This window comes from Zalophus californianus, chromosome 17, assembly GCF_009762305.2.
Source record: "Zalophus californianus isolate mZalCal1 chromosome 17, mZalCal1.pri.v2, whole genome shotgun sequence".
Classification (NCBI taxonomy): Eukaryota; Metazoa; Chordata; class Mammalia; order Carnivora; family Otariidae; genus Zalophus; species Zalophus californianus.
The window spans coordinates 43,336,782-43,359,872 of NC_045611.1; the positions used below are offsets into that span (position 1 = coordinate 43,336,782).

At 58.0% G+C, this 23,091-nt stretch overlaps 2 protein-coding genes across 7 annotated transcripts in view; both read left to right on the plus strand.

The window, feature by feature from the left end:
* The window catches only part of LSR (lipolysis stimulated lipoprotein receptor), a 37,847-nt gene extending 26,011 nt beyond the window's left edge, over nucleotides 1-11,836 (plus strand). For 2 of the 6 annotated variants that reach the window (XM_035725013.1, XM_027617774.2), the window contains 8 exons: nucleotides 4,819-4,938; nucleotides 6,827-6,883; nucleotides 7,430-7,576; nucleotides 10,152-10,313; nucleotides 10,466-10,525; nucleotides 10,625-10,756; nucleotides 10,974-11,602; nucleotides 11,696-11,836. In XM_035725013.1, coding sequence (XP_035580906.1) covers nucleotides 4,819-4,938; nucleotides 6,827-6,883; nucleotides 7,430-7,576; nucleotides 10,152-10,313; nucleotides 10,466-10,525; nucleotides 10,625-10,756; nucleotides 10,974-11,602; nucleotides 11,696-11,731 — 1,343 coding nt within the window. In that variant the 3' untranslated portion in view covers nucleotides 11,732-11,836. Of the gene's footprint in view, nucleotides 1-4,818; nucleotides 4,939-6,826; nucleotides 6,884-7,429; nucleotides 7,577-10,151; nucleotides 10,314-10,465; nucleotides 10,526-10,624; nucleotides 10,757-10,973 lie in introns of all 6 variants that reach the window. The other 4 variants (XM_035725014.1, XM_027617775.2, XM_027617773.2 and 1 more) reach the window with 3 other exon arrangements.
* A 1,184-nt stretch (nucleotides 11,837-13,020) lies between these two features.
* Nucleotides 13,021-22,495, plus strand: USF2 (upstream transcription factor 2, c-fos interacting). Its single transcript, XM_027617896.1, has 10 exons — nucleotides 13,021-13,082; nucleotides 13,359-13,405; nucleotides 13,520-13,638; nucleotides 13,774-13,974; nucleotides 14,385-14,535; nucleotides 14,672-14,759; nucleotides 15,059-15,117; nucleotides 21,382-21,476; nucleotides 21,607-21,735; nucleotides 21,849-22,495. Exons 1-10 carry the CDS (start codon nucleotides 13,021-13,023, stop codon nucleotides 21,936-21,938), a joined length of 1,041 nt encoding a protein of 346 aa, XP_027473697.1. The 3' UTR covers nucleotides 21,939-22,495.
* Nucleotides 22,496-23,091: the final 596 nt, after the last annotated feature.

The window sequence follows — 23,091 nt, forward strand, 5'->3', positions numbered from 1 at the left end:
GGGATCATGACCTGAGCCGAAGGCAGACGCTTAGGGCCTGAGCCACCCAGATGCCCCAGGTTTTCTATAATAATACAAATACCAGCAACAATAAGTAAAATTTATGTAAGTAACAACTTATAAAGGGCCTCTTATGTGCCAGGCTCAAATCCAGGTTTATATGGATTAACTCATTTAGACCACACAGTAATTGTGGGAGGAGATTCTATTGTTATTTTATAGAGGTCCAGAGAGGTCAAGCAACTTGTGCAGGGTCACAAAGCTGGGAACAGAGCTGGGATTCTAAGTCGGCCACTTTGGGTCTCGTCTCCAAGCTTGTAACCCCTTTACTTGCCTGGGGTGGTCAGCAAAGGGCTTGCCATGGGGGTAACTTGAGTAAACTGACTGGATGAGAGATTTTAATGGATAAAGCCTATGACTTGCCAGGCACCTTAAGCACACTTTATCCCGTGGGGTCCTCACGACCACATTGTACACGCACAGTATCTGGGGCACAGGGAGGTTAAGTGGCCGTCTAGGCACACACCTAGGAAGGGGCTGGAGCTGGGATTTGAACCCAGGCGGCCCTCAGAAGCCTTGTACTTAACCGTAAAGCTGCCAGCTAATAAGATGTGCCTATTGGGACTAAGTTAGGGGAAGGTAGAGAGCCGTTCGTTCATTCTTTTTGGTATTTATCGAGCATCTCCTAAGTGTCAGGCAGTGTTGTTGGTGCTGGGGGTGTAAGTGGTGATCAAGACAGCCAAGGTCCCTGCCCTCGAGAAGGTGACATTCTAGTGAGACAGGTGGTAAACAGGCAGATAAAGAGTAAGAGAATTTCAGGGAGTACTAAGTGCTACAAAGGAAGCCAGCTAGGACCAGGTGCTATATGGAATGACTCAGGGGTGCACACCTTAAAATCTTTTGCGAATGTGATCTTAGAAGGACCAGACCCTAGAGAATCTTGAGGAAGGTGATGGGCTGCAGTGGGCGAGGGATGAACACTCAACCCACTTAACGGATTTAGCCTTTCCCTATCTTAAACAGGGATTAGAGTTTTAATCTTGGGCATGGGGACAGAGCGGGGAAGGGAGCGTCCCTTTGCAGACCCCAAGAGACCAGGCAGGCACACTCAGTCTGTCTAGGGACCCAGCCTTTCAGGCGTATTTGGGGGAGGGACTGGGCCTGCTTGCCCTGAATTTTCCTGAGCAGCTTGGCCTGAAGCATCCTGCTTTTCTGGCGGTGGGAGAGCTTCTTGGGTTCAACCTGCACAGGCCCCTCCCCTATTACCCTGCGCCCTCTCGGGCCCGGACCAGGCATGACGGCCCAGCAGCTCCGTCAGGACAACCCAAAAAACTGAGGGTGCCCTTGAAGGCTGGCTAGAATCATGCTTCCTCTGCTGAGTCTAAAATTCCAGAGTGACCCTCAGGCTCTCCTGGGGGTAGACTCTTCATGTTCCAGAGGCCCCCAGGCTTTGGGTGTTTCAAGCTGCCTTGACGTGCTGTTGTGTTTGATACAGGCCATAATTTGTAAATATCCATTGTGTGTATGTCCTCTCAGGAAGCCCGCGAGCTGCAGGAGCTTCCTCCATTTCAGCTTTGAGGATGGAGAAAAGTGGACCTCCTTCTGGTGCTCTTGGGGTCACCAGCTGTCCAGGTTTTAACCGAAAGTTGTCCTAGGCAAACTATAATGGTGCGCACCCTTGGGGTCCGGCAGCCCGGGGTGGCTCCCACTACCCCTCCATCCATCTCTGCTCTGGCTGATAAAGAGCATCAGGATAGGAGCCTTGTTTCTACCTCGCCAGGCTGCTTGGGCCTCCTGAGACCCCTGAAAAGAGAGCTGCCTCTGCTCTGTGCGGATAAGGAAGCAGAGGCCCAGGGGTATGGAGAAGGCCCGGCTTCTGTTCTCAGCAGAAGACCCAGCATCTTCTCCTGGTACCTGAAACAATGAGGGCAATGCCTAGCCCAGCTGGTGTCAGGACCAGACTCAGAGCGGGAACAGGGTGTGCCTTGCAGGAAGGAGGTGGGCCCAGGCCTTAGAATTGATCAAAAGAAGCTGGAAGGCCTTATTTTTTTGTGGGTTTTGAAAACATTATGCAGGCCAAACAAAACACATTGAGGCCAGGATCTGGCCCCCTGCAGCCCAGATTTCAACTCCCGGCCTGTGAACTTTTGCAGGAGCAGGGGGTTCCCGTCCAGTTCCTCAGCATTGTGCAGGGACCTGCCCCTGAGCTCTGACTGGGGAGAGATGTGGTTGGAGTCTGACTGAAGGATATAGGTGGAAAATCGATGGGCCGACGGGGTGTTACAGAGAATCAGATTGGGGAGCATGTAGTTCAGCGTTGTATGAGGATTCGATGAAAGCACAGAGAGAGCTCAATACTCTGTGGCTAGATGCGTGACCGCGGAGGGGAGTCATGTCCTCCACCCCTTTCACGGCTCCTCAGAAGGTTACCTTACATGAAGGCCTTCCCCCAGTCCCCCCTGAAATTTGCACAACTCCTGCCTCCACTCTGGTACTTTCCCTGATTGGTTTTCTCCATATTGCTTATCACCATCTGATATGTGATCTATTTACAGTTTTTATTTGTCTTTCTTTCCCAGTTAGGATCTGAGCTCCGTAGGAGCAGGGATTTATATCTGCTCTCTGTCACAGTGCTTCTTAAATGTGTCGGTTGGAGAGCCTCTAGGGTCCTTTTTCTTTTTTCCCCTCTTAAATTCTTCCAGGAACCTTGTTTTTATAACTAGCAAGCTGAGAGAAGTTTAAAAAATACTCAAGATGACAATAACAAACTCATTAGCGGTTAACATAAATAACATGCTTTTTATGAAAAATGACCGTATTTTCCAAAACACAGCAAAAAACTTTAATGAAAAGTATGGCATTGCTTTAGCTTTATATTTTTGCACGTCTCCTTCAAGTCTGCCTGAATAGAAGAAGCTGGATTCTCAAAGCTGCTTCTGTATTCAATTTATTATGACAGTACATGGCCGGTAGCCTCTGGAGGACTTCAGGGCACACTCATGAGAGTTTCCGTGAAAAAGGCAAATAACATCTTAGTATTATTATGATAATAACTTTGACCTCAAGGCTGCCCTGAAAAGATCTGGGGAAACCCCGGGGTTCATAGATCAGACTTCGAGAACATTCGTTCTTTAGTACACCAGGTGCCTCAGATACTGCTGGGAACATAGGGTGCATTCGGGAATTACAGTGTTGAATATTGAAACAGTGTATCAGGTGCCTATTTGAATATAGCCATGTGTCCAGAATGCTAGAATAGATGACAAGAGCTAAGGAAGCGGAGCATGAAGAGGGAAGGGGTTCATTTCTAGGTCCTGGCCAAGGCCCCCGTGTCAAGCACCGGGGACTTGGCAGTGGCCGAGACAAGCCAGATTCTGCGTGCATGGAGCCCCCGTTCTCCTGGGCGTGGGGTCATGGACGGTCAGCCCCTAAGCTGGCTGGCACAGTCCAGCAGTCAGGTGGGGGTTATGCTTGCAGGACAGAACCCGCCCTGTGAGCATCTGGGAGCCCAGTGCCAGCCAGAGGGAGTAGCAGGAGCCCTGGCAGTTAATGGGCCCAGCATCTTGGGGGACAGCGAGGAGGCCAATGTGTCTGGAGTCTGGTGAGCAAAGGAGAACCGCAGGGTTGAGGCTGATGTGGTAATAACCAGTAGCCAGATCTTGCCAGGGGCCTTACAGGCTGGGGTTAGGTGCTTGGAATGGCGTAGGAAGACATCAGCAGGAGAGTTTTTCTTTTTTCTTTTCTTTCTTTTTTTAAGGAAGAGAGCGGGAGTGTGGGGGAGGGGCAGAGGGAGGGAGAGAGAGAATCTCCAGCAGACTCCCTGCTGAGCACGCAGCCTGATCTCAATCTCACGACCCTGAGATCACAACCTGAGTCGAAGTCAGGAGCCCCAGGAGGGTTTTTCTGTAGACGTGGGGTCTTCTGAAGAGGGAAGAAGGCTCCCGTTCTTTCATTCCCTCAGCAATGGACTGGTTCCCTGGTGGGTGCCTGGTGGTGTAGCCACCATGGAGCCGCCATGGAGAAGGGCAGTGGGTACGTGGGGCAGGGAGGTAGGCAGGTCGGCAAGAGCCACAGGGGAGCTCTGGGGGTGCTCACCTCGCCTGTTCCGGTCTGCCATCCTCCACGAGTCGCCCGTGGTCTCGCCCTGTCCCACGGGAGTGAATGGCCGAAGGGATTTAACTAATTAGGGCCTGAGGAGCAGAGAGGAAACCGGATGTGCTGAAAGACTTTCATTACTGCCCTAATTGACGGGCTCCTCACCCGCCTGAGCGTCCCAAGCCCTGGGCCTGACCTGGAATGTGGGGCTGACGACTCAGGAACCGGGGGCGGCCCTCGGCTCTGTCTCACAGCCACCCTTTCTCATGCCTGGGTGGCACCTGATTCTTGAAGCCTGGCCTGTTTGTCTCTGCCTCGCCACCCAGGCCCCTTGCCCCTGGGGCTACACCAGGCCCTGGGCTGGTTCGTGTTGGGGGAGTTACCTTTGCTGTGAGGAGGGGTACCAGGATGGCTGGAGGTCTGCAGCCCAGGCTCCAGAGTCGGCCCGTCCGGCTCCAGCACTGATGACTGCGACAGGGCGGAGTGGGTAATCTTGCCAGGCCTCTTTTCTCATCCACAAGACAGGAAAGGTAACAGGACCCACCTCACAGACTTGTTGAAATACCCTGTGTTAAGTGTTTACAACAGACCCTAAACAGTAGCACACCCTTGGTACGAATTATCTGATGTTCCCTTGGTCCATCTGCAGCCCTGAGCTCCTGACGTGTGCGTGGGAAGGCTCCGGTCACCCCCCGACGTGTCTTCATCCCTCTCCTGTTGCAGATGCTGACCTGACCTTTGAGCAGACGGGCTGGGGGGACAGTGGCGTGTATTACTGCTCCGTGGTCTCGGCCCAGGACCTCCAGGGGAACAACGAGGCCTATGCAGAGCTCATCGTCCTGGGTGAGTGGGTTGGGCCCTGAGGGCCTGGGAAGGGGTCGGGAACCGGGATCAGGACCTCTTCTTCAGCTGCTTCTGTATGTCTGCCCTCTGCCCTTCAGCTCACTCTCTGGACTCTGTCGCTGCTTCATTCTCTTCTCATGGCACCGCCAGTCACTGGGGCTTCTCTGTGCCCTGCACCCCAGGCAGGGGCCCCTCCCCCCAACATTTCAGATACGCCAGAGCCAAACTTGAGAGTGGAGAGAATTGGGGACTCTACCTCTTCCCGGTCTTTTTTTTAAATCCCCAAGTTTTCAGAGTTAACTGGCAGGGAATGAGGAGGGAAGATGGTGTGTCTCACTGAGGGGAGACTGGACCCACCCCTTGCCACGTCCCCAGGGCCGCCGCTCACCCCGCTTCCCTGGCCAAAGCTCAGGAACCTCACCCTCTGCCCCGCAGGGATGGTGCTGTGTGGCTGACACAGTGAGGCCGCCGCCCCATGCTCAAGGCCAGGGTAGGGTTATCCATCAGCAGCCCTCGTCTGGCCGCGAGGCCCCCCTGCCATGTGTGGAAGGGATGCTGCCATTAGCCGGATGCCCTGTTCTTAGCCAGCACATTCGGGCTTGGGAGGCGTGTGCTGTATGTGTGGCGCTGCCGGACTGAACATTGCCATCATCACCCGCATGATGCAAGGAAACGCATGTGTGAATGAGCACACATGATGGGGGCGTGCCCCAGGGTGTTCCGATCACGACAGCTCGCATGTGGGTGACAGAACGCACGCAGCAGGGACCCGGAGAACTCCGGGTGTCCGTGGGCCAAACGCACAGCCTACATCAGCATTTCTCAAAACGCAGCGTCAGGACCTGCTTAACACCGTAAAAAAAACCCTAGAGGATCTCAAAGAGTTTGTGTGTAAGTTTTTGTGGATGATGATAGTTGCTTAACGTGACAGATTGAGAGCAGGAAGTTTTTAAAGCGCAAGGCACGTGAGCACGCCATCTACTATCACCAGGGCGATGAGGCCACCACTCATCACGGAGCCTCTGGAACACCTGTGGGAGAGCACCTGCCTCGCGAAAAAGGCAAACGAGACTTGGTGTTACTCCGAAAGCGGTCTTGGCCTCATGGGCAGGACCACGCTTTGGGAGCCCCTGCTTTGCATGCTAGAACCTACTTGCGGGGGCAGGTGGCGCAGAGTTTTGCGGACGTAGAGCCGGGTGTGTGGGTACCCCCGCGATCTGACGCTCGTGGGGCGCAGAGAACCGGCGGCACTTAAGGGGAGTGGGCCTCGGAGTTTGTACAGGGGACAGAATGTGCGAAGTGAGCTGGAACTCCGGGCCATTCTGTGATTTTTATGGGCTGTGGGCACTTCTGCCTTCATGGGCCTCTTCCTTCGTATTAAAAAATTAGACGTCTTATGATTGCATTGCTGTAAAGACAGTTCATTATTATAGATTGGGTGTTACTATTTTTTTTCTTCAGATTGTAAAATAAAATGAAAACATCTAGGGCACTGTGCCTACCTTGCCTGATGGAACAGGACTATCCGTCTCGCCAGGAGATGGAACCCTTGGGGGTGATAGGACCCGTGTATGTGGAGCAGATGGGGGACCCACGTTTGAGGTTGAACCTTCAGAACCCATGGGATGTGTTCTGGAACACTTTGGGGCAACAGAATTCCCCATGGCATGCGAGAGTGGGTGAATTATGGGGTGGAAGCCTTCTGGAAAACACTCACATGGTCTGGGGTGGGGGGTTGCAGGAGCCATGGGCTAGGACCCTCCTAGGCCACCAGCCCCTCTGCTGCAGGACATACCTTCACCCCGAAGAGCCTAGAGCGTGGCTTCAGGGTAGGGGCGGGCTGGGCTGGCCCCTGCCAGCATAATCTGTCTCTCTTTTGTCCCTCCAGGCAGGACCTCGGGGGTGGCAGAGCTCTTACCTGGTTTTCAGGCGGGGCCCATGGAAGGTACGGGGTGGAGCCCCCCCATCCTAAACACTGCTCGCTGTGGACCCCCACTAACCCCACCTGACTCCCAACTCCGTGGTGTCTAGTGACCTGGCTCTGGGGTTTGGGGTGGGCCGGGCTGGCTGAGGAGGGGCCTGGGGTGTAGGCAGGGGGCTCTTGTTGACTGGCGCCTGCAGGGATCTTCTAGAGGGTGGCATCCGGGCAGCTGGCTCTCTGTCCCTCCTCTGCAGCTATGTCCTGTTCTTGCTCCGGCCAGGTCACCTCTGGTTTTCTGCCTTGCCAGAGGAGCCCAGTGCAAGTTCCCTGGGGAATTCGGGGCTGGCCCGGGGTGGTAGAGGATGGGCGCCCCTCTGCTGCTGGGGCCCCTGTGTGTGGCTGGAGAATGCAGCAGGGGTCGCAGCTTCCCCAGGAAGCTTCACGAATAGCCTCGCCCTCCCCCTGACTCTGCATCGCCCCCACTGTGCCTGTGTTCCTGTATCCCCGTGTCCCCGTGTCCCCCCCCCCGCCCGGGCCTCCTGCTCACGGCCTGTTCTCCTCTCTCTGCAGACTGGCTGTTCGTGGTCATGGTCTGCTTGGCTGCCTTCCTTGTCTTCCTCCTCCTGGGCATCTGCTGGTGTCAGTGCTGTCCGCACACCTGCTGCTGTTATGTCCGGTGCCCCTGCTGCCCGGACAGGTGCTGTTGCCCGGAGGCGCGTAAGTGCCCCTCACGTGCCCACCCCTGCACACCTCCCTCCTGGCTCGCGGGGTGGGAGGTGGCCGTCCGCTGGCTTCCCAGGACAGCACCGTGGCCTGGAGGGTGGGAGGTGAGCAGTCTGGGAGAAGGTGGGCCAAGGAGGTTCTGCTGTTTGAGATGGCCGGTTACGTACACTTCCAACTTTGCATTCATTTTAAACTTTCACTTAGAGTTGTTTTGAAAGCATCATTTATGCGCATGGTAAAAAAAAAAGTCAGATAGTACAAAACATCATTCACTGGGAAGTACAGCTTCCTTTTTTTTTTTCAAAGATTTTATTTATTTGAGAGCGAGGGAGAAAGAAAGAAAACGGGGGGTGGGGGTGGGGGCGGGATGGGCAGAGGGAGAAGGAGCAGCAGACTCCCTGCTCAGCAGGAGACCTGAGGCCAGGGGGACCGCAACCCAGGACCCTGAGATCATGACCTGAGCCGAAGGCAGGTGCTTAACCGACTGAGCCACCCAAGTGCCCCAGTAAAGCTCCCTTTAAAAATAAAATCTTAAATGAAAAAGGTAAGAAACCAAACAAGGTTTACAGCACTAATATAATTTACACAATTAAAAAAACCCACATCCACACTAGCACACTGGGTTTCACGCAGATACTATGTTTAAGGACATCTAGCACATCCAAGTAGGTACCTGGGGAGCTGGGGGGGGAGTGGGGCCAGAGATGAAGGGGGAAAGAGCAAACAAAACCGGGAAGGGGAAGCAAAGGAGAAGGCGGGGTCTCCCTCTTGCCACCGCCCCATTTCCCCTCCTCAGGGATGGCATTGTTGCCAGTTCCTTCCAGAGTGCCAGGGGATGGCCGCACCTCTGCTCAGTCCAAGAGGCTTTCACGGTGAAATCACGGGCAGTCCTTGTTGGCTTAGGCAGGTGGAGGTTGGAGGCCTGGCTGGATGTGTTACCTGCTCGGAGGCCTAAGGAGTGACTTCCCCTTGTGTGTCCGGCACTTAGTGCAGGGCTCAGCCTACATAAAATGCTCCTTGCCCACTAGCTGTTGGCCATGTTGCTGTCAACACTGGTAATGACCGAGGGCCAGGAAGCACATTGGAGCTGTGCCACGGCCACTGTGACCTCGGACAAGCAGCGCTCACTCTCTGATCTGGTTTCCTTCTTTATAAGGTTCCCATGAGGTGTTGCGAGCATTAAGGGAAGAGTGGGTGTGAGCACCCAGCACAGGGCCGCTGCTCAATCCTTACTGGCTGACTTCCTGATCCTTGAACTCACCAGTGGACAACCTGGACCCTCAAAGTATTGCTGCCCTGAGACAAATCCACTGCTCTCTGGGGGCTGATGCTGGCCATCCTGTGTCTCTTGTCCTTTCTAGCCGAGGGCCTCAGCCTCAGGCAGTGGGTGTTAGTCCCAATCACAGGTGTGGGGGAACCCCCCCCCCCCAGGGGGCTGCAACCAAGTTTGCAGTTACTACCCCATTGATTAAGGCTGGGGCCAGGAAGGCCAGTGTCTGTCCCGAGGCCATGCTCCTCCCATCCCGAGATGCTGATACCTCAAACAGGATCCATTAACTCACTGCCGTGGGCTGCCACTTGTTACTTTTGCCAGGGCCACAACCCTGCCGAGGCGGCTGGGAACAGCAACTCCCACAGCGAGTTATAAAATGCCCGCTCCCCCGAGCTACTGAGGGGCCTCTCCTGGGGCTGCTGAGCGCTGAGTCTCCTGCTTCCAAACTGAAGCAGAGGAGGGAGCTTGCTGAGCCTCCCATTTCCCTGTCACAATCCCAGGGAGGAAGCGACTTGCTCAGTCAGGCCCAGTGACTTTGAGCAAGCCATCTGAACCCTGCCTCTTGCTTGGGGAGGAAGGCAGCAGGGAGGATTTGCCCTTGAGCTGTCAAGCCTAGCACCAGGCGGGGGCTGGCTGGGGGTGGGTGTGGCCCTGGGGTTGGAAACACTAGAGGTACTTTGAGGAGTTACTTGGCTGCTTGGCCGAGGCAAGTGAACGCTGAGGCTCCCACGCATTTGCCTCAGCATGATTCTCATTGCATCTGGGCCTGCAGAACCCAGCAGCCATGAGAGGGGAGTGGGCATGGGATTCCCCACCCCCACCATGGTGGCTCAGCGGCCAAAGGGGAACACTTGAATCCTGCTAGAGGGTCTGGCACATGGGCCTTATCTAAAGGGGCATCTTTGCCCCCTGTTGCTCTGTAAGAACCCAGGCCCAGGGTGGCCTCATCTCCTGATGAGGCAGCTAGAGAGCTGGGATTTTCAGTAAAACCCCATCAAATGTGGGCAAACCATCATATAGTCAAACAAATGCATTGGCTAGCCAGATGGGGGCTGTGGGCTGCCAGTGTGCACCCCCTCCCCAAAAACCTGTGTGAGGAAACACAAAGGAGGTGTGGATTCAATGAAGCTGATGGCCCGAGTCTCAGGAACCCTGCAGAAACCAATCCAAGTACCTAGGGAAGCCCCACAGCTCGGGGGTTGGGAAGAAGGTCCAGGCACATGTCCCTCCAGACCCTCCAAGCCTGAAGGACAGCCTGGCTCCTGGCTGCCTTCTCATACTGTGTGTCCTCCCCAGTGTATGCTGCAGGCAAAGCAGCCACCTCAGGCGTCCCAAGCATCTACGCCCCCAGCACCTATGCTCACCTCTCCCCTGCCAAGACCCCGCCCCCACCAGCCATGATTCCCATGGGCCCCATCTACAATGGGTACCCTGGAGACTTCGACAGGAATAGCTCAGGTGAGGCCTGGGGGAGCTGGGACCAGCTGGGGCAGGGGTAGGCTGGGCATTTGGGCACTAAGGGGTCTGGGGCTGGAAGAAAGGGGACTGGAGGCTGGGCCTGGAGGGCTTTGTTCCAGGTGGGCGGCCACTGACAGTCGCATCTCCCTCAGTCGGCGGCCACAGCTCCCAGGTACCCCTGCTTCGTGACACAGACAGCAGTGTGACCTCTGGTGAGAACCAATTGTTACAAGGTTGGACGTGTCTTTACGGGAGGGGGTGGGGTCAGCGTCTGTTCTCCTAAACTGATCGCCTCCATTTCCTGTCCTTAGAAGTCCGAAGTGGCTACAGGATTCAGGCCAGCCAGCAGGATGACTCCATGCGGGTCCTATACTACATGGAGAAAGAGCTGGCCAACTTTGACCCTTCTCGACCTGGTGCCCCCAATGGCCGCGTAGAGCGGGGTGAGTGGGATCCTTGCAGTTTGAGGGGTGCCTGAGTGGGGAGGGAGAAGCCCCAGGTATGCTTGCTGCAAATCCCGGACATAGTACCGCCTTCCCTACCATGGCTGCAGTGAGAAGTCTAGGGCCCCCTAGAAAGTGTATGAGCCAAGTGGGTGACTCTGCTGGGCCCTGGAGTTCCGGACCTCCCAGCAGTCAGTGACACGCCCCTTCTCTACAGCCATGAGTGAAGTTACCTCCCTCCACGAGAACGACTTGAGATCCCGGCCTTCCCGAGGTCCTGCCCTTACCCCAATCCGGGATGAGGAATGGGGTCGCCACTCCCCTCGAAGTCCCAGACGGTGGGAGCAAGAGCCCCCGGTAGAGCGGCCAGGGAGTGGCTGGGGGGCCGGGCGGCCCCGTGCCCGATCTGTGGATGCTCTGGATGACCTCACCCGGCCGAGCTCCGCCGAATCTGGGAGGAGGTCTCCCCCAAGTAGGGGGAGGAGAGGTCAAGCCTATAGACCGCCCAGAAGCCGAAGCCGAGATGACCTCTATGATCAAGATGACCCAAGGGAATTTCCACACTCCCGGGATTCCCACTACGATGACATCAGATCTAGAGACCGCCCTCATGCTGACCCTAGGTCCCGCCACCACCGCTCCCGGGACCCTCGGGAGGATGGCTCCAGGTCTGAGGACCCCCAATATGATGGGCGGCTACTGGAAGAGGCCTTGAGGAAAAAGGGGCCAACTGAGAGAAGGAGACCTTACAGAGAGGAAGATGAGGAGGAGGCCTACTATCCTCCAGCGCCTCCCCCTTACTCTGAGACGGACTCCCAGGCCTCACGCGAGCGGAGGCTTAAGAAGGTGAGTGAACAATCCTTCCGGGCTTTAAGACCCTTCCTGGACCCTCTCCTCCACTCTTCCCCAGCTCACACCCTTTTTCTTTCTCCCTTGCAGAACTTGGCCCTGAGTCGGGAAAGTTTAATCGTCTGATCTCACTTTTTCTATGTACCTTTTGTACTTTTTTTTTTTTTTTAATTTGAGGGACTTATTGATGATCTTGCCCTCCTAAGTCTAATAAAACGATCACAAGGCCTATGTCTTGAGGGAGGCGTTTCTTTTGCTGCGTGAGGTGGGTAGCCCGGGCAGCTGCTGTGTCTGTGTGTGCGTGCCTGCGAGTCTGCAAAAGACCGCGCGTCCAGCTTTCTCCCAGGACTCGCATCCTGGGCCAGGAAGAAAGCACCGGCTCTGCCTTCCTCCCCGGGCCAGGAGTACGTGCCCCACGCTGACTCCGCCCGGCCCTGCGTGCGCGCCCCGGCCCCGCCCAGTCGTGCGCATGCGCCCCGGACCTCCGCCTTCGCGCACCTCCGACCAGCCGCCGGGAGCGCGCGTGCGCGCTCCTCTCCCCTTCAACCCCGTTCACCTCCCCAACTCCGACCTACTTTACTGTTTCCAAACCCCGCGGCCTGCCTCGTCCCCGGCGACCAGAGTCCCTCCTCCGGGTTCCCCGGCGTTCTATCCGGGGCCGCGTTCCACTCGGGCGGCCTGCCGGCGAGTGCCAGGCGGCCGCCGAGGCGACAACGGCGACCTCGCGCCCCGCCGAGACCCGGCCTCGCGCGCGCCCGCCCGCCATCGGAGACACACAGCGCGCGCGCTCCCCGGGGGCTGCCCTCCCCCCGCGCGCGTCGGCCCCGGGCTCGCGCCGCTGCCGCCGCCGCCGCCGCCGCCGCCGCCGCCGCCGCGCGCGCGCAGCTCAAGTAAAGGAGGAAAAAAAAAGGGGGAAAAAATAGAAAGCAGCGGCGGCTGCAGCAGTGATCCGCCGCCGAACTGGGCCAGGCCGGGCGGCGGACGCGCGAGCCGGCGATCCAGGGGAGAGGCGGCAGCCACCCAGGGCGGGCCGGGTTAAAAAAAAAGTCGCGGCGGCGGCGGCCGCTGCTCAGGGAAGGAGGCCCGAGGGCCGCGTGCAGCGGGTGGGGGGCGGCCGCGCTGCGTCCCGGAGCCGAGAGCCGCCGGGAGCCGGCGGGCGGGCGGGCGGAGGCGGCGGCGGCGGCTGCAGGAGCAGCAGCGGCGGCGGCGGCGGCGGCGGCATCTCCTCCTCACATGACCCCACTGTTTGTCCCCGTGATCAGCGCGAGCGGCTCCCGTGTCTCCTCCGTCCCCTCCTGCCGCGCGGCGTGAGCGCCGGGCTCGGGGCCCCCCCGGCCGCCCGCCCCCTCCCCTCCCTCCCCTCCCCTCCCCTCCCCCCCCCCGGGCCCCGCGCCCCCCCCGCCCCCACCCCCCCCATGGACATGCTGGACCCGGGTCTGGATCCCGCTGCCTCGGCCACCGCTGCTGCCGCTGCCAGGTAAGAGTACCCGACCGGCCCGTGCCCCCGCGCGCCCTGGCCCCGGCCCTTCGGCCTGGCGGCCGGGCGGCGGGGCCGCCATGATCCCGAGCGGCCGCTGGGCCCGGCTCAAAATGGAGGCTGCGAGGGAGGGGGGACCCGCGCTAATACCCTCGGCCCCGGGTCCTCGCGGTGCCCCAGCTCCAGACTGGGCCGGGCGGGACGGGGGCCGTGCACCTGGGCAAAGGGGCGGGGGCGCGGGCGGCCCTGACCCCCCTCTTCCCGTCCTCTCCGCAGTCACGACAAGGGACCCGAGGCAGAGGAGGGCGTCGAGCTGCAGGAAGGTGAGTGCTCGCGGGGCTTACCGGGGCCGCGGCCTGCGCCCGGGGAGGGGACTGGGGGCGCCTTGGCCGCGTGACCACTGACCATTCCCACCGCCCCCCCTCCTCCGACCGCAGGCGGGGACGGCCCTGGGGCGGAGGAGCAGACGGCGGTGGCCATCGCCAGCGTCCAGCAGGCGGCGTTTGGCGACCACAACATCCAGTACCAGTTCCGCACAGAGAATAATGGAGGACAGGTGAAGCTGCGGGCCGGGAGCCCGCGGGCAAGTGGAGGGTTGAGCCGAGGGTCGAGCGGGCGGGCTGGGAGGGGCTCAGACCTGGTCCCGGCCGGGACCCCAGAGCCGATCTCGCTGCTCTGCCGCCCCCTGCAGGTGACGTACCGCGTAGTCCAGGTGACTGATGGTCAGCTGGATGGCCAGGGCGACGCGGCTGGCGCCGTCAGCGTTGTGTCTACGGCCGCTTTCGCGGGGGGGCAGCAGGCTGTGACCCAGGTGGGTGTGGACGGGGCAGCCCAGCGTCCTGGCCCCACTGCTGCCTCTGTGCCCCCAGGTCCCGCAGCGCCCTTCCCACTGGTAGGTGCCCACCACCCCTGGGGGGGGGGGATGGAGAGGGGACTCTGACGCTGCTCTTGGGAATCCCCAGGGGGTGGGGCCGGTGGGAAACCGATGCTGCCTTCAGACCATCGGGCGGTGTGGGTCAGATCCCTGTTCTGCGCGGTAAAACCTGGGTCAAGAGCTTTTCTTTCTTTCTTTCTGTCAAATGGGGATGATGGTAGCAGGAAAGGCTCTCAGAGGTGAAAGTGGATCAGCTCATCAGGTGATTGCTGGGCATCTGCTGAGTCCTCGGGCTAGGAGACAGGGCAGAGCGGCACACACGCAGGGGTTTCCCGTCCTCCAGAGGGCGGCGAACGGTTTCCCGGCGAGAAGGGGATGGGTTGGCGAGCCGAGGTGGCTAAGGGTGGCCTCTGTGTCCTACTTCCCAGGCCGTAATCCAAAATCCCTTCAGCAATGGCGGCAGCCCGGCAGCTGAGGCTGTCAGTGGGGAGGCACGGTTTGCCTATTTCCCAGCATCCAGTGTGGGAGATACCACGGCCGTGTCCGTACAGACCACAGACCAGAGCTTGCAGGCCGGAGGTAAAGGGAGGAAGGGGCCAGGGCGGAAGGCAGGGGAGGCAGCAGGCCTAGCAGGGAGGGAAGCCCCCCCCAACCGGTTCTGATCGTCCCCTTCCCCCCCCCCCAGTTTTTCCACTAACCCCCGCTTTTGCTGCAGGCCAGTTCTATGTCATGATGACACCACAAGATGTGCTTCAGACAGGAACACAGAGGACGATTGCACCCCGGACGCACCCCTACTCCCCGTACGTGTGGGAGACCTGGTCCCGGGAGCAGGGGACCCGGGGAGGGGCTGGTGTGAGGGGGCCGAAGGCAAGGGAAGTTTTTCTGGAATGGGAGCCAGACAGTTGAGCACACAGCAGGCAGTCAGTGTATTTTTTTGGTCTGTTGCTGCTTTTTGGGTATAAGCGAGGGAATTAGTGTGTTTTCTCTTTTTGCGCGGGAGTTTATTTTGCAGAGGTAACTTCTAAGTCTGATTCCTTAATAGGCGTTTATAGACAAGTGGGACCCGAGAGAACACGTGCCCGTCTTTTTCGTCTTCTAGGAAAATTGACGGAACCAGAACACCACGGGATGAAAGAAGGAGGGCCCAACACAATGAAGGTAAGGTCCGGCTGGAGTTTCTGGGCCCCACGGGCACCGCCAGGCCTGGTGCTTGGTGTCGCGGCCCACTGGCTCACCATGAGTGCACAAGAGGTGTCTGGCGAACGCTGGAAAAGTAAAAACAGGTAGAAGTCCGCTGTCAGGAGCAGATAGGCAGGAGCTGTGAACTGGAAGGTGTGTTGTCATGCTGGCTGGTGATCTTGAGTTCATGGTCAACATCTGAAATGGCAAATTTCACTTTCGCATAGGGCTATCCTGCTTCTCTTGAAAAATCGGTTTGATTGGGTTTCCCTAGGACTGCTTTCCATGTGGCAACTGTTAGCACTCTTGGCTCTCATTTCCCCCATTCCCCCGCCCACCTCACTTCTAGAAGCAGCCCTGGTCTGCTGGGGAACGCATCTGAGATTGAAACTCCCTGAAGCTGTGCCCCTGGCTGGCCAAGGTCGAGCGTCGTGCCCTTGCGTTAAACAACAGATTCCACCCTGAGGTCATCTTGGCCCTTAATGCTGTCCCTTAGTCCTCCACCGCATCCCCCCCACCCCCCCCACCGCCCTGGTCATGGTAGCATGCAAGTCCAGGGGGGCGTTTACACCTAGACCGTCCTCTCTCAGCAGATGTTTCCTGAAGGTGGATTCTAGGCTGGGCAGCGTGCGCCCTGGGCCTGGTCTGGAGCCTGGTCTGCGGTGTCAAGGAGGCGGAGTTGAGGCTGGTGTCTTCCCCGGAGAGCTGGCCTTTGGGAGGGCCTGTCAGGTGGAGGGGAGCTCAAGCTGGAGGGGGCCGAGGTTGCTTCGGGCAGTGCTGATGGGGTCGAAGCAGAGGTTCCACGCGGCGTGCTTGGGGGTGGGGGACCAGGGAGGACTAAGGAAGGCGTTGAATGTCGGGGTGAGGCCCTGAGAGTTCTGAAGGTGTTCGGCTGGGTTTGGGCCTTTGCAGCGGTGACCCGAGCGGCTCACTGAGCTCAGGCTTTAGTATATCCATACCCCACGTCTGCCTGGCTTTTAGGCCCTCGGGTCCAGGGGCTGCTAGGACGGACGAGGTCTTGGCTCTCTCAGTGTCCCTTCTGGTGGGAGAGACAGATTACACAAAGCTGCGGTGTGATGTGAGGAGGAGAGAAAGCTTCATGAGAGGCTAGGGAGTCATGGCGGCGGTGTGCTCTGTAGGCCTGTCTGAGGTGATGCTGGAGCAGAGGCCTGAACGGGCCGGCCAGGTCCCCAAAGAAGAGTTCCAGGCAGGGGGCTGAGCAAGTGCAAACACCCAGGCCGGAGCCAGAACAGACTTGGTGTGTCTGAAGAAGAGCAGAATTCAGAGGAGGAAAGAGGAAGTTGGTGGCGTTGTGGGAGGGCTGGCTGGGGCACACGAGGCCTTGTGAGAACAGCATCCCTGCTCCGGGGTTTTTATTCTAGTCAGAGGGGAAGCCGGCAGAGGGCTTCTGTATGGAGGAAATGGGACACCAGAGGCTGGGAACATCGCGGGTGACTGCAAATGTCGGCGTGAGACAGGACAGGGCATGAAGCAGGGGAGCGCCTGGGGGAGAAGATTGCAAGGCTGGAGAATCAGGGTTTCCTGGTGGCGTCAGGTTGGTTTGAAGGGAGGGGGAGAGGCTGAACTTGGTTTGGGGGTGTGGTGTGTTTGAGGGGCCTCCAGTAGGCTACCCAGGCAGTCCCGGCCCTGCTGCTTACTGGCTCTGTGACATCGGGCTGCTTCTCCGTCTCTGCACCTGTTTAGTCGTGTGTGAAATGGCGTTAGCTCGACTACCCTGGTGCAGACGCACGAGCCCCCAGCCGTGCAGTGCGCCACCTGGTAAGGCTGCAGCCCGTGACTCGGGGATACCATCCAGCCCCCCTCCACCGTACTCTGCACTCTCCGCCTCTCACCTGCAGAGTCTCGGCTCTTGCTCACCCTGTGGAGAGCAGTCAGCAGTCTTTCTCATAGCCTCGTCCTCACGCTCCGGTGCATCCTGCCCTCCGTCTCCCAACCTGCACAGTCTTTGACCCACGCTCTGCCCACTCTCTCTGTACCCTTTTGCCAGTCTGGCTCATTTCTCTACCAAAGGAGGTCCGTCTGAGGTCACCCATGATGACCTCATTGCCAGATCCACTGGCTTCCTTTCCTGTCTGTGCTCCCAAGCATCTGACCCTGCCTGGTCCCCTTTCGGGAATGTTCTTTTCTGCTCTACGCGCTCCGGTTTTCCTGCACTCTGCTTTTCCTTCCCAGCCTACTCCTCAGAGCAGAGCTTCCCAGTAGCTTTGGGAAGCTTGTTAACAGTCACGATCTCCGGGGCTGTCCTCTCAGGGTTCAGAATGAGTAGGTCAGCGGGAGGCCCAGGAGCCTGTACTTAACTTCAACAAGTTAGCCCCGTGATTCTTCCCATTGGGCAAGGCTGGAAACTGCTTTGACTGTTGGTGTTCCTTAAAGTCTGGCCTGTCTTCCGTTGGCCTCGGGAGTTGAAGCCTTCAGCTTAGGGATATTCAATATCCCCCAAACCCTATCCCCAATTGTAGGTATTCATCATTGCTCCAGAAAAGCGTATGTGATTCGGACAAGGTGAGAACCGCTCCTCAGTGTCCTCCCAGGGCTCCCCCCTCCCCCCGGAGCCTGGCTGCCTCCAAAGCTGTTTCTATTCCATTCTCTCTTGAACTCCAGAGCCATAGTTTGAACTGTCCCTTCAGAATCTTCATTTCTGGATGTCCTTACTCGACTTGTCCAAAACAGGCTCCCCGCTACCCCTCCCCAAAGGCTCCCATGCAACATTTCTTTTCCCACAGGGCAAAAGGCACCCCTCTTAGAATTACCCAAGCCAGAACCGAAAGCCACGGCCACCCTCGACTCTGCCCCTTCTTCCCTCACGTCCGCGAACCCTGAGATTCTGTGCTGAATTAGACCTCATATCAGCTTCTCTTTCTCCTTTTTCCCTCTTTCCCACCTTTTCTTGGGACTGCGGGAGCCCATCTCCAGGCTGCACGGGGGACTGAAGCCTGCGGGGCCAGCCCATTGCAGCCGGGTCAGAATTTGGGCCCACTGTTACCGGGAACCTCTGAGGAGCCAGAAATCCAGAAATCTTGATTTTTAAATGCCGGATGAGATTGCTTTTTCTATTTCATTAGTTTCTACTCTTAATGTTGCTAATTCATTCTATCTGTTTACTTTGGGTTTAATTAGTTTGGGGGTGTTTCCTGGCCTTTCAAGATGATTTAAACCTTTCTTTTTTCCCAACACAAGCCTTTCTAGGTGCACATTTCATTCCAGTGCTGCTTTAGCTGCATCCCATTTGGATATATTGGTTTTTGTTATCATTCAGTTTAAAATACTTTCCAGTTTTCCTAATGATATCTTCTTTGACCCATGGGTTATTTACAAGTGCATTGCTTAATTTCCAAACATTTGCGTTTTTTGGATTTTTGTTAACTCACTTTTAATTTAGTTCTGTTCTGATCAGAAACATACTGTTAAGTATATAACGTCAGTTCTTTGAAATTTGTTGAGGCTTATTTTATGGCCCTGAATACGGTCTGTCTTGTGGAAGGTTCCACGTGCGCTTAGAATGTGTGTCTCTGCTGCGGTGTGGAGAGTTCCCTCGGGGTCGGCTAGCTCAAGTTGGTTGATGTTCTTCAGGTTTTCTATCCTGACTTTCTTGTGTACGTCTTCTATCGGTTACTGAGAGAGGAACGTTAACGTCTCCAAGCATGTCTGTGAGTTTGTCCGTTTCTCCCTTCAGTCCTGGCAGATTTTGCTTCTGGATTGTTTTCAGTGTTGTATGGGTGTAACTGAAGCTCTGCTGCAGAGTAGACGTGGCCTTGGTCTTGACCGGGCGTCCTCCCTTTCACATGTGCCAGGATGGTCTTCCTGAGCCACAGGCTTCACCACCTCCCCACCTGCTTGGTGAAAGGGCCTGGGCGCATCAACAAGGCATTCAAGACCTTCACAACCTGGCCTTTCCCTCCACCACCTGCCCCCCCAGAGTATTTCCATGTCCCCATTTCAGCATTTTCCACACCTGTCTGCCTGATGCCCCTCCCCTCAGAAAGCAGCCCAAATGTTCCCTCTCCAAGTCTTTGCCTGAAGGCCCACCACACCCAGCACCATGCCGAAATCATTGGCCCACCCCGGCATTGCCCAGGCACCTGGTACAACCTTCAGTCATAGCACCTCTACGGGTGTCCATGTCCCCCGTTTGCGCACATCGCACAGAGGTGCCACGCACACCAGCAGGGCAGAGATGAGTCCTCCACAGACTCTGGGCTTGCACGGTGCCCCCCCCCCCCACCCCGCACACAGTAGGGCAGGCACTAAGGCTTTTTGGTTTTGGGGCTTTTTTAAATTTTATTTATTTATTTGAGAGCGAGAGCACCAGTGAGCAGGAGGCAGGGCAGACGGAGAGAATCTCAGGCAGACTCCCTGCTGAGTACAGAGTTTGACCTGGGGCTCAATCCCATGACCCTTAGATCGTGACCTGATCCGAAACCAAGAGTCAGATGCTCAACCGGCTGAGCCACGCAGGTGCCCCGGGCCAGCAATAAATAAGTTTTAAGTAAACGCAAACTGGAAAAGATGTGCCCGGCGCCCCCATCCCTGCCCTCTGGTGGCTGGAAGGGAGGAGTCCGAGGTAGATCTGGCTGCAGCCCGGTGCCGGGGCTTGAGAATGCCAGACTGCGTGAGGGGAGAGCAGGAAGCGGAGAAGCTGTCTGCTGTTGAGTTCCTCTGCTGAAATCTTGGGAATAGAGCGCACTGCTGGAGGACAGGGTGGCCCGCGCTGCCAGGCCTGGACTAGACTTGGTTCCACTGCAGTTTTTAGCCACAGAGTTTCCAGGTGGTAGGACGTGGCCATCCCCAGTGGGGAGGTGCAGCCCTCCCCGGCAGTAATGAGACCCTGGTGCGCCCTCATCCCAGGGCGACGGGTGGGTAAAGTGCAGTCCTGGAGAGCAAGGGAGGAGGAGAGTCCCAGGAGGAGGGTGTCATAACCCAGGCCAGAGCAGGGGGCACCTGGACGTGGGGAAGGACGGTGGGCAGTGAGCAGACGGAGCCAAGTGCCAGGAGCCAGCAGTGGGTTTGACGATTGGTGGCCAGGCATGTTGTTGGTGAGAGCAACACGGTCAACGGGAGGTGCCAGCCTCAGAGGCCATGAGGAGTGAGGACTGTGATTCCGGCCCACCTTCCGTTTTCACTCTCACCCAGACCCCTTCTGACAACCGCCATCAGCACTGCCCAGCCCAGAGGAAATACTCCTTTGCCCCACTTTCCAAATCCCACCTATAGGCTTCGTCTTCTCCACAAATGCTGCCTACATCTGCCCATGAGCTGTCCTGGCAGGAGGGATGAGGGCGTGTGTCGGTTGGGGAAGGTGACGGGGCTTTCTTGTGTGTGTCCACACCGATCCCTAGTACTGTGCTTGGAAGGTAAGGAAGATTCTGGCATAGATTTGCTTCCATAGGCCCTGAACCCTGGTCTTGGGCTCCCGTGCAGGCAGACCCCAAGCGGCTGTCATTAGGCCATGGCATGAGCCCGATGAGAAGCCACAGGGGATGGCATAGCCGCCACTCAGGTCAGCGGACAGAGTTTGGGTGAGATTGCTGAGTGTTACGGGAGTAAATCACAAATCTGGAGTTTTCAAGCAAAGTCTTCCATTAGCCTGCCAGCCCTGGCCTTCCAGGTAGGGTTCATGTTGCCCTTGGGTGACCGCCCCCGTGCCTGGTGGGGCCAGGCCCCTGAGAGCCACAAGCGTCAGCCTTGGCAGCTTGGGGACTCGCTGCCCGGGCTCTGGAGAAGGATTTTAACCAGGGGTGAGACATGGTCAGACTGTGATTTTAAAGTTGAATTAAAAAATTTGTGGAGCCCGAACCCCGGGGGGAGGCCTGAGGACTGTGGAAAATCAGAGGCAGCAGCTGTGGAGAACTAGACAGGGGTGCCGGGGTCCTGGGGAAAGGGGGCTCTGGCCCATTTTTGCCGCCCAAGAACACAAGCCACAACTCCCCATTTTTCAGAAGATGCCAATTATTACGTGAAATTTCCTAATTTAAAAGTTGGCTCAGATTTTTTAAAAAATACGCCAGGCAGGTAAACAAAATGAACCCGCCATCCCCAGCTGCTGATTCTGCCCGAAAGGTGTGTGCGTGCGGCCCTTGAGGCCGAGACCTTGTTCCTCTTGAGAAGCAGCGTGAAGCGGGGCGCGGAAGCCGGGTGCCCACATCTGGGCGCTGCCCTCGCGGGTGGGCGCGCCGCGCGGGCGGCTCTGTGCACACGGCGGCCACACGGCTCTTCCTCTTGCAGTGGAGAGGAGGCGGAGGGACAAGATCAACAACTGGATCGTCCAGCTTTCAAAAATCATTCCAGATTGTAACGCAGACAACAGCAAGACGGGAGCGGTAAGTGCCCCCCAGCCACCCCTTCGAGAAAGTCAGCCTGGCGGGGGGGGGGGGGGGCGGGGGGCGGGCACCGTCCTGGGCGAGCTGGCGGGCAGCGCTCACTGGCACTCTTGCCCACCCCCCCCCCCAGAGTAAAGGAGGGATCCTGTCAAAGGCCTGTGACTACATCCGGGAGCTGCGCCAGACCAACCAGCGCATGCAGGAGACCTTCAAGGAGGCCGAGCGGCTGCAGATGGACAACGAGCTGCTGAGGCAGCAGGTGAGGGGCGGGGCGGGCTGGGGCCGGGGCGGGGGGAGCCGGCGCAGGTGCGGGCAGCCAGCCCCTGGCTCCTCGTCCCCTGTCGGGTCCCCCTGTCGTGTCGTGTGTGCCAGATCGAGGAGCTGAAGAACGAGAACGCCGTGCTTCGCGCCCAGCTGCAGCAGCACAACCTGGAGATGGTGGGCGAGAGCGCGCGGCAGTGACGCCCACCCCACTGAGCGGCGGGGGCTCCTCCGGCCTCAGCTGCCCCTTCCCCAGCCCTTAGCACAGAGAGGGACAGACGCCCCTCCCCCAGCTGCGTTTTTTTATAGTAGATTTTTAACAAAACGGGGAGAAATAATGCATTTCTGTGGATAAGCGCCCGCCGCTCTCCTCAACTTGGGAAGCGATATCCTCCCCCCCTTTTGTCCGTCCCCCTTCTCCCGGCCCCCACGAAGCCCCGGCACTTCTAGTGGTCTCGCCCGGAGGCAGGAGGGAGGAGCACAGAGGCCCTGCCATATCCCGCTGCCTCCTTGGTCTCTAGAGGTACTGAGACAGGGTGCTTTCGGGAAGGAGGGGAGCCTTTAGGGGGGCCATCCCCGGGGCCTGGACCTAAGCAGGGAGGCCATGTCCCACCCCACCTCTTGTTTCTGGATCCCTGCTCCCCTTTGAGTGTGTGTGTGTGTTTTAATTTTCTTTATGGAAAAGTGGACGAAAAAAATAGAGAAGAGAGAGAGGTATTTAACTGCAATAAACTGGCCCCATGTGGCCCCGCCTTGTCTGTTTGTGTCTCTGTCCATCTCGGGGGTGGGGAGGGGGCCCGGGGACCGTGGGGAGCTCCACGAGGGCAGTGCCTCGGCCGCGGTGTGTGTGGCTGTGTGCCAGTCCCTGCCATCCTTCCTGTACCTCCCGGACCCCGGTCTGTTGGTCGGTCGGATGGGCGGAGAGATTAAGGACTGAATATCCCCTCTGAGGCTCCAGGTGTGCCTATGTGGTGTGAGGGCGTGGGGAGCTGGGGTCAAGGACGTGTCCCATGTTTTCGGAAGAGAGGCTGGGGTCTCTCCTGTCATCTGTTACTAAAAACAGCACTGGCTCCTGACCCTGCCCTTAAGGGTTGAAGCCCTCCCCTCTGCACCAGCCAATGGTGGAGCCTGGCCTTGAGCCCCCCACCCCCAGGAAGGGCAGACAGCCAGGAAGCCGGGCTTGGCCCGTCAGCCTGTCGCCTCACCCTGTGGCCCTGGCGCCTGCACTGTGACCCCTGCCCCGGCTGGTGACGAAACCCGGCCTGAGCTGCGATGCAGTGCTGCCTGGCAGTGCTGGGGGCCGCCGCCGTGTCTCCCTGGGGCTGAGCGCGCGGCCGGCGGCCCCATGCAACTC

What these genes read in the sequence shown, in the direction of transcription:
- USF2 (XM_027617896.1), top strand. Translation starts at nt 13,021, where the DNA reads ATGGACATGCTGGACCCGGGTCTGGATCCCGCTGCCTCGGCCACCGCT. An exon ending in CCGCAGCGCCCTTCCCACTG is followed by an intron (nt 13,975 to 14,384) that starts GTAGGTGCCCAC and finishes CCTACTTCCCAG; the next exon opens with GCCGTAATCCAAAATCCCTT. An exon ending in CCAGAGCTTGCAGGCCGGAG is followed by an intron (nt 14,536 to 14,671) that starts GTAAAGGGAGGA and finishes CTTTTGCTGCAG; the next exon opens with GCCAGTTCTATGTCATGATG.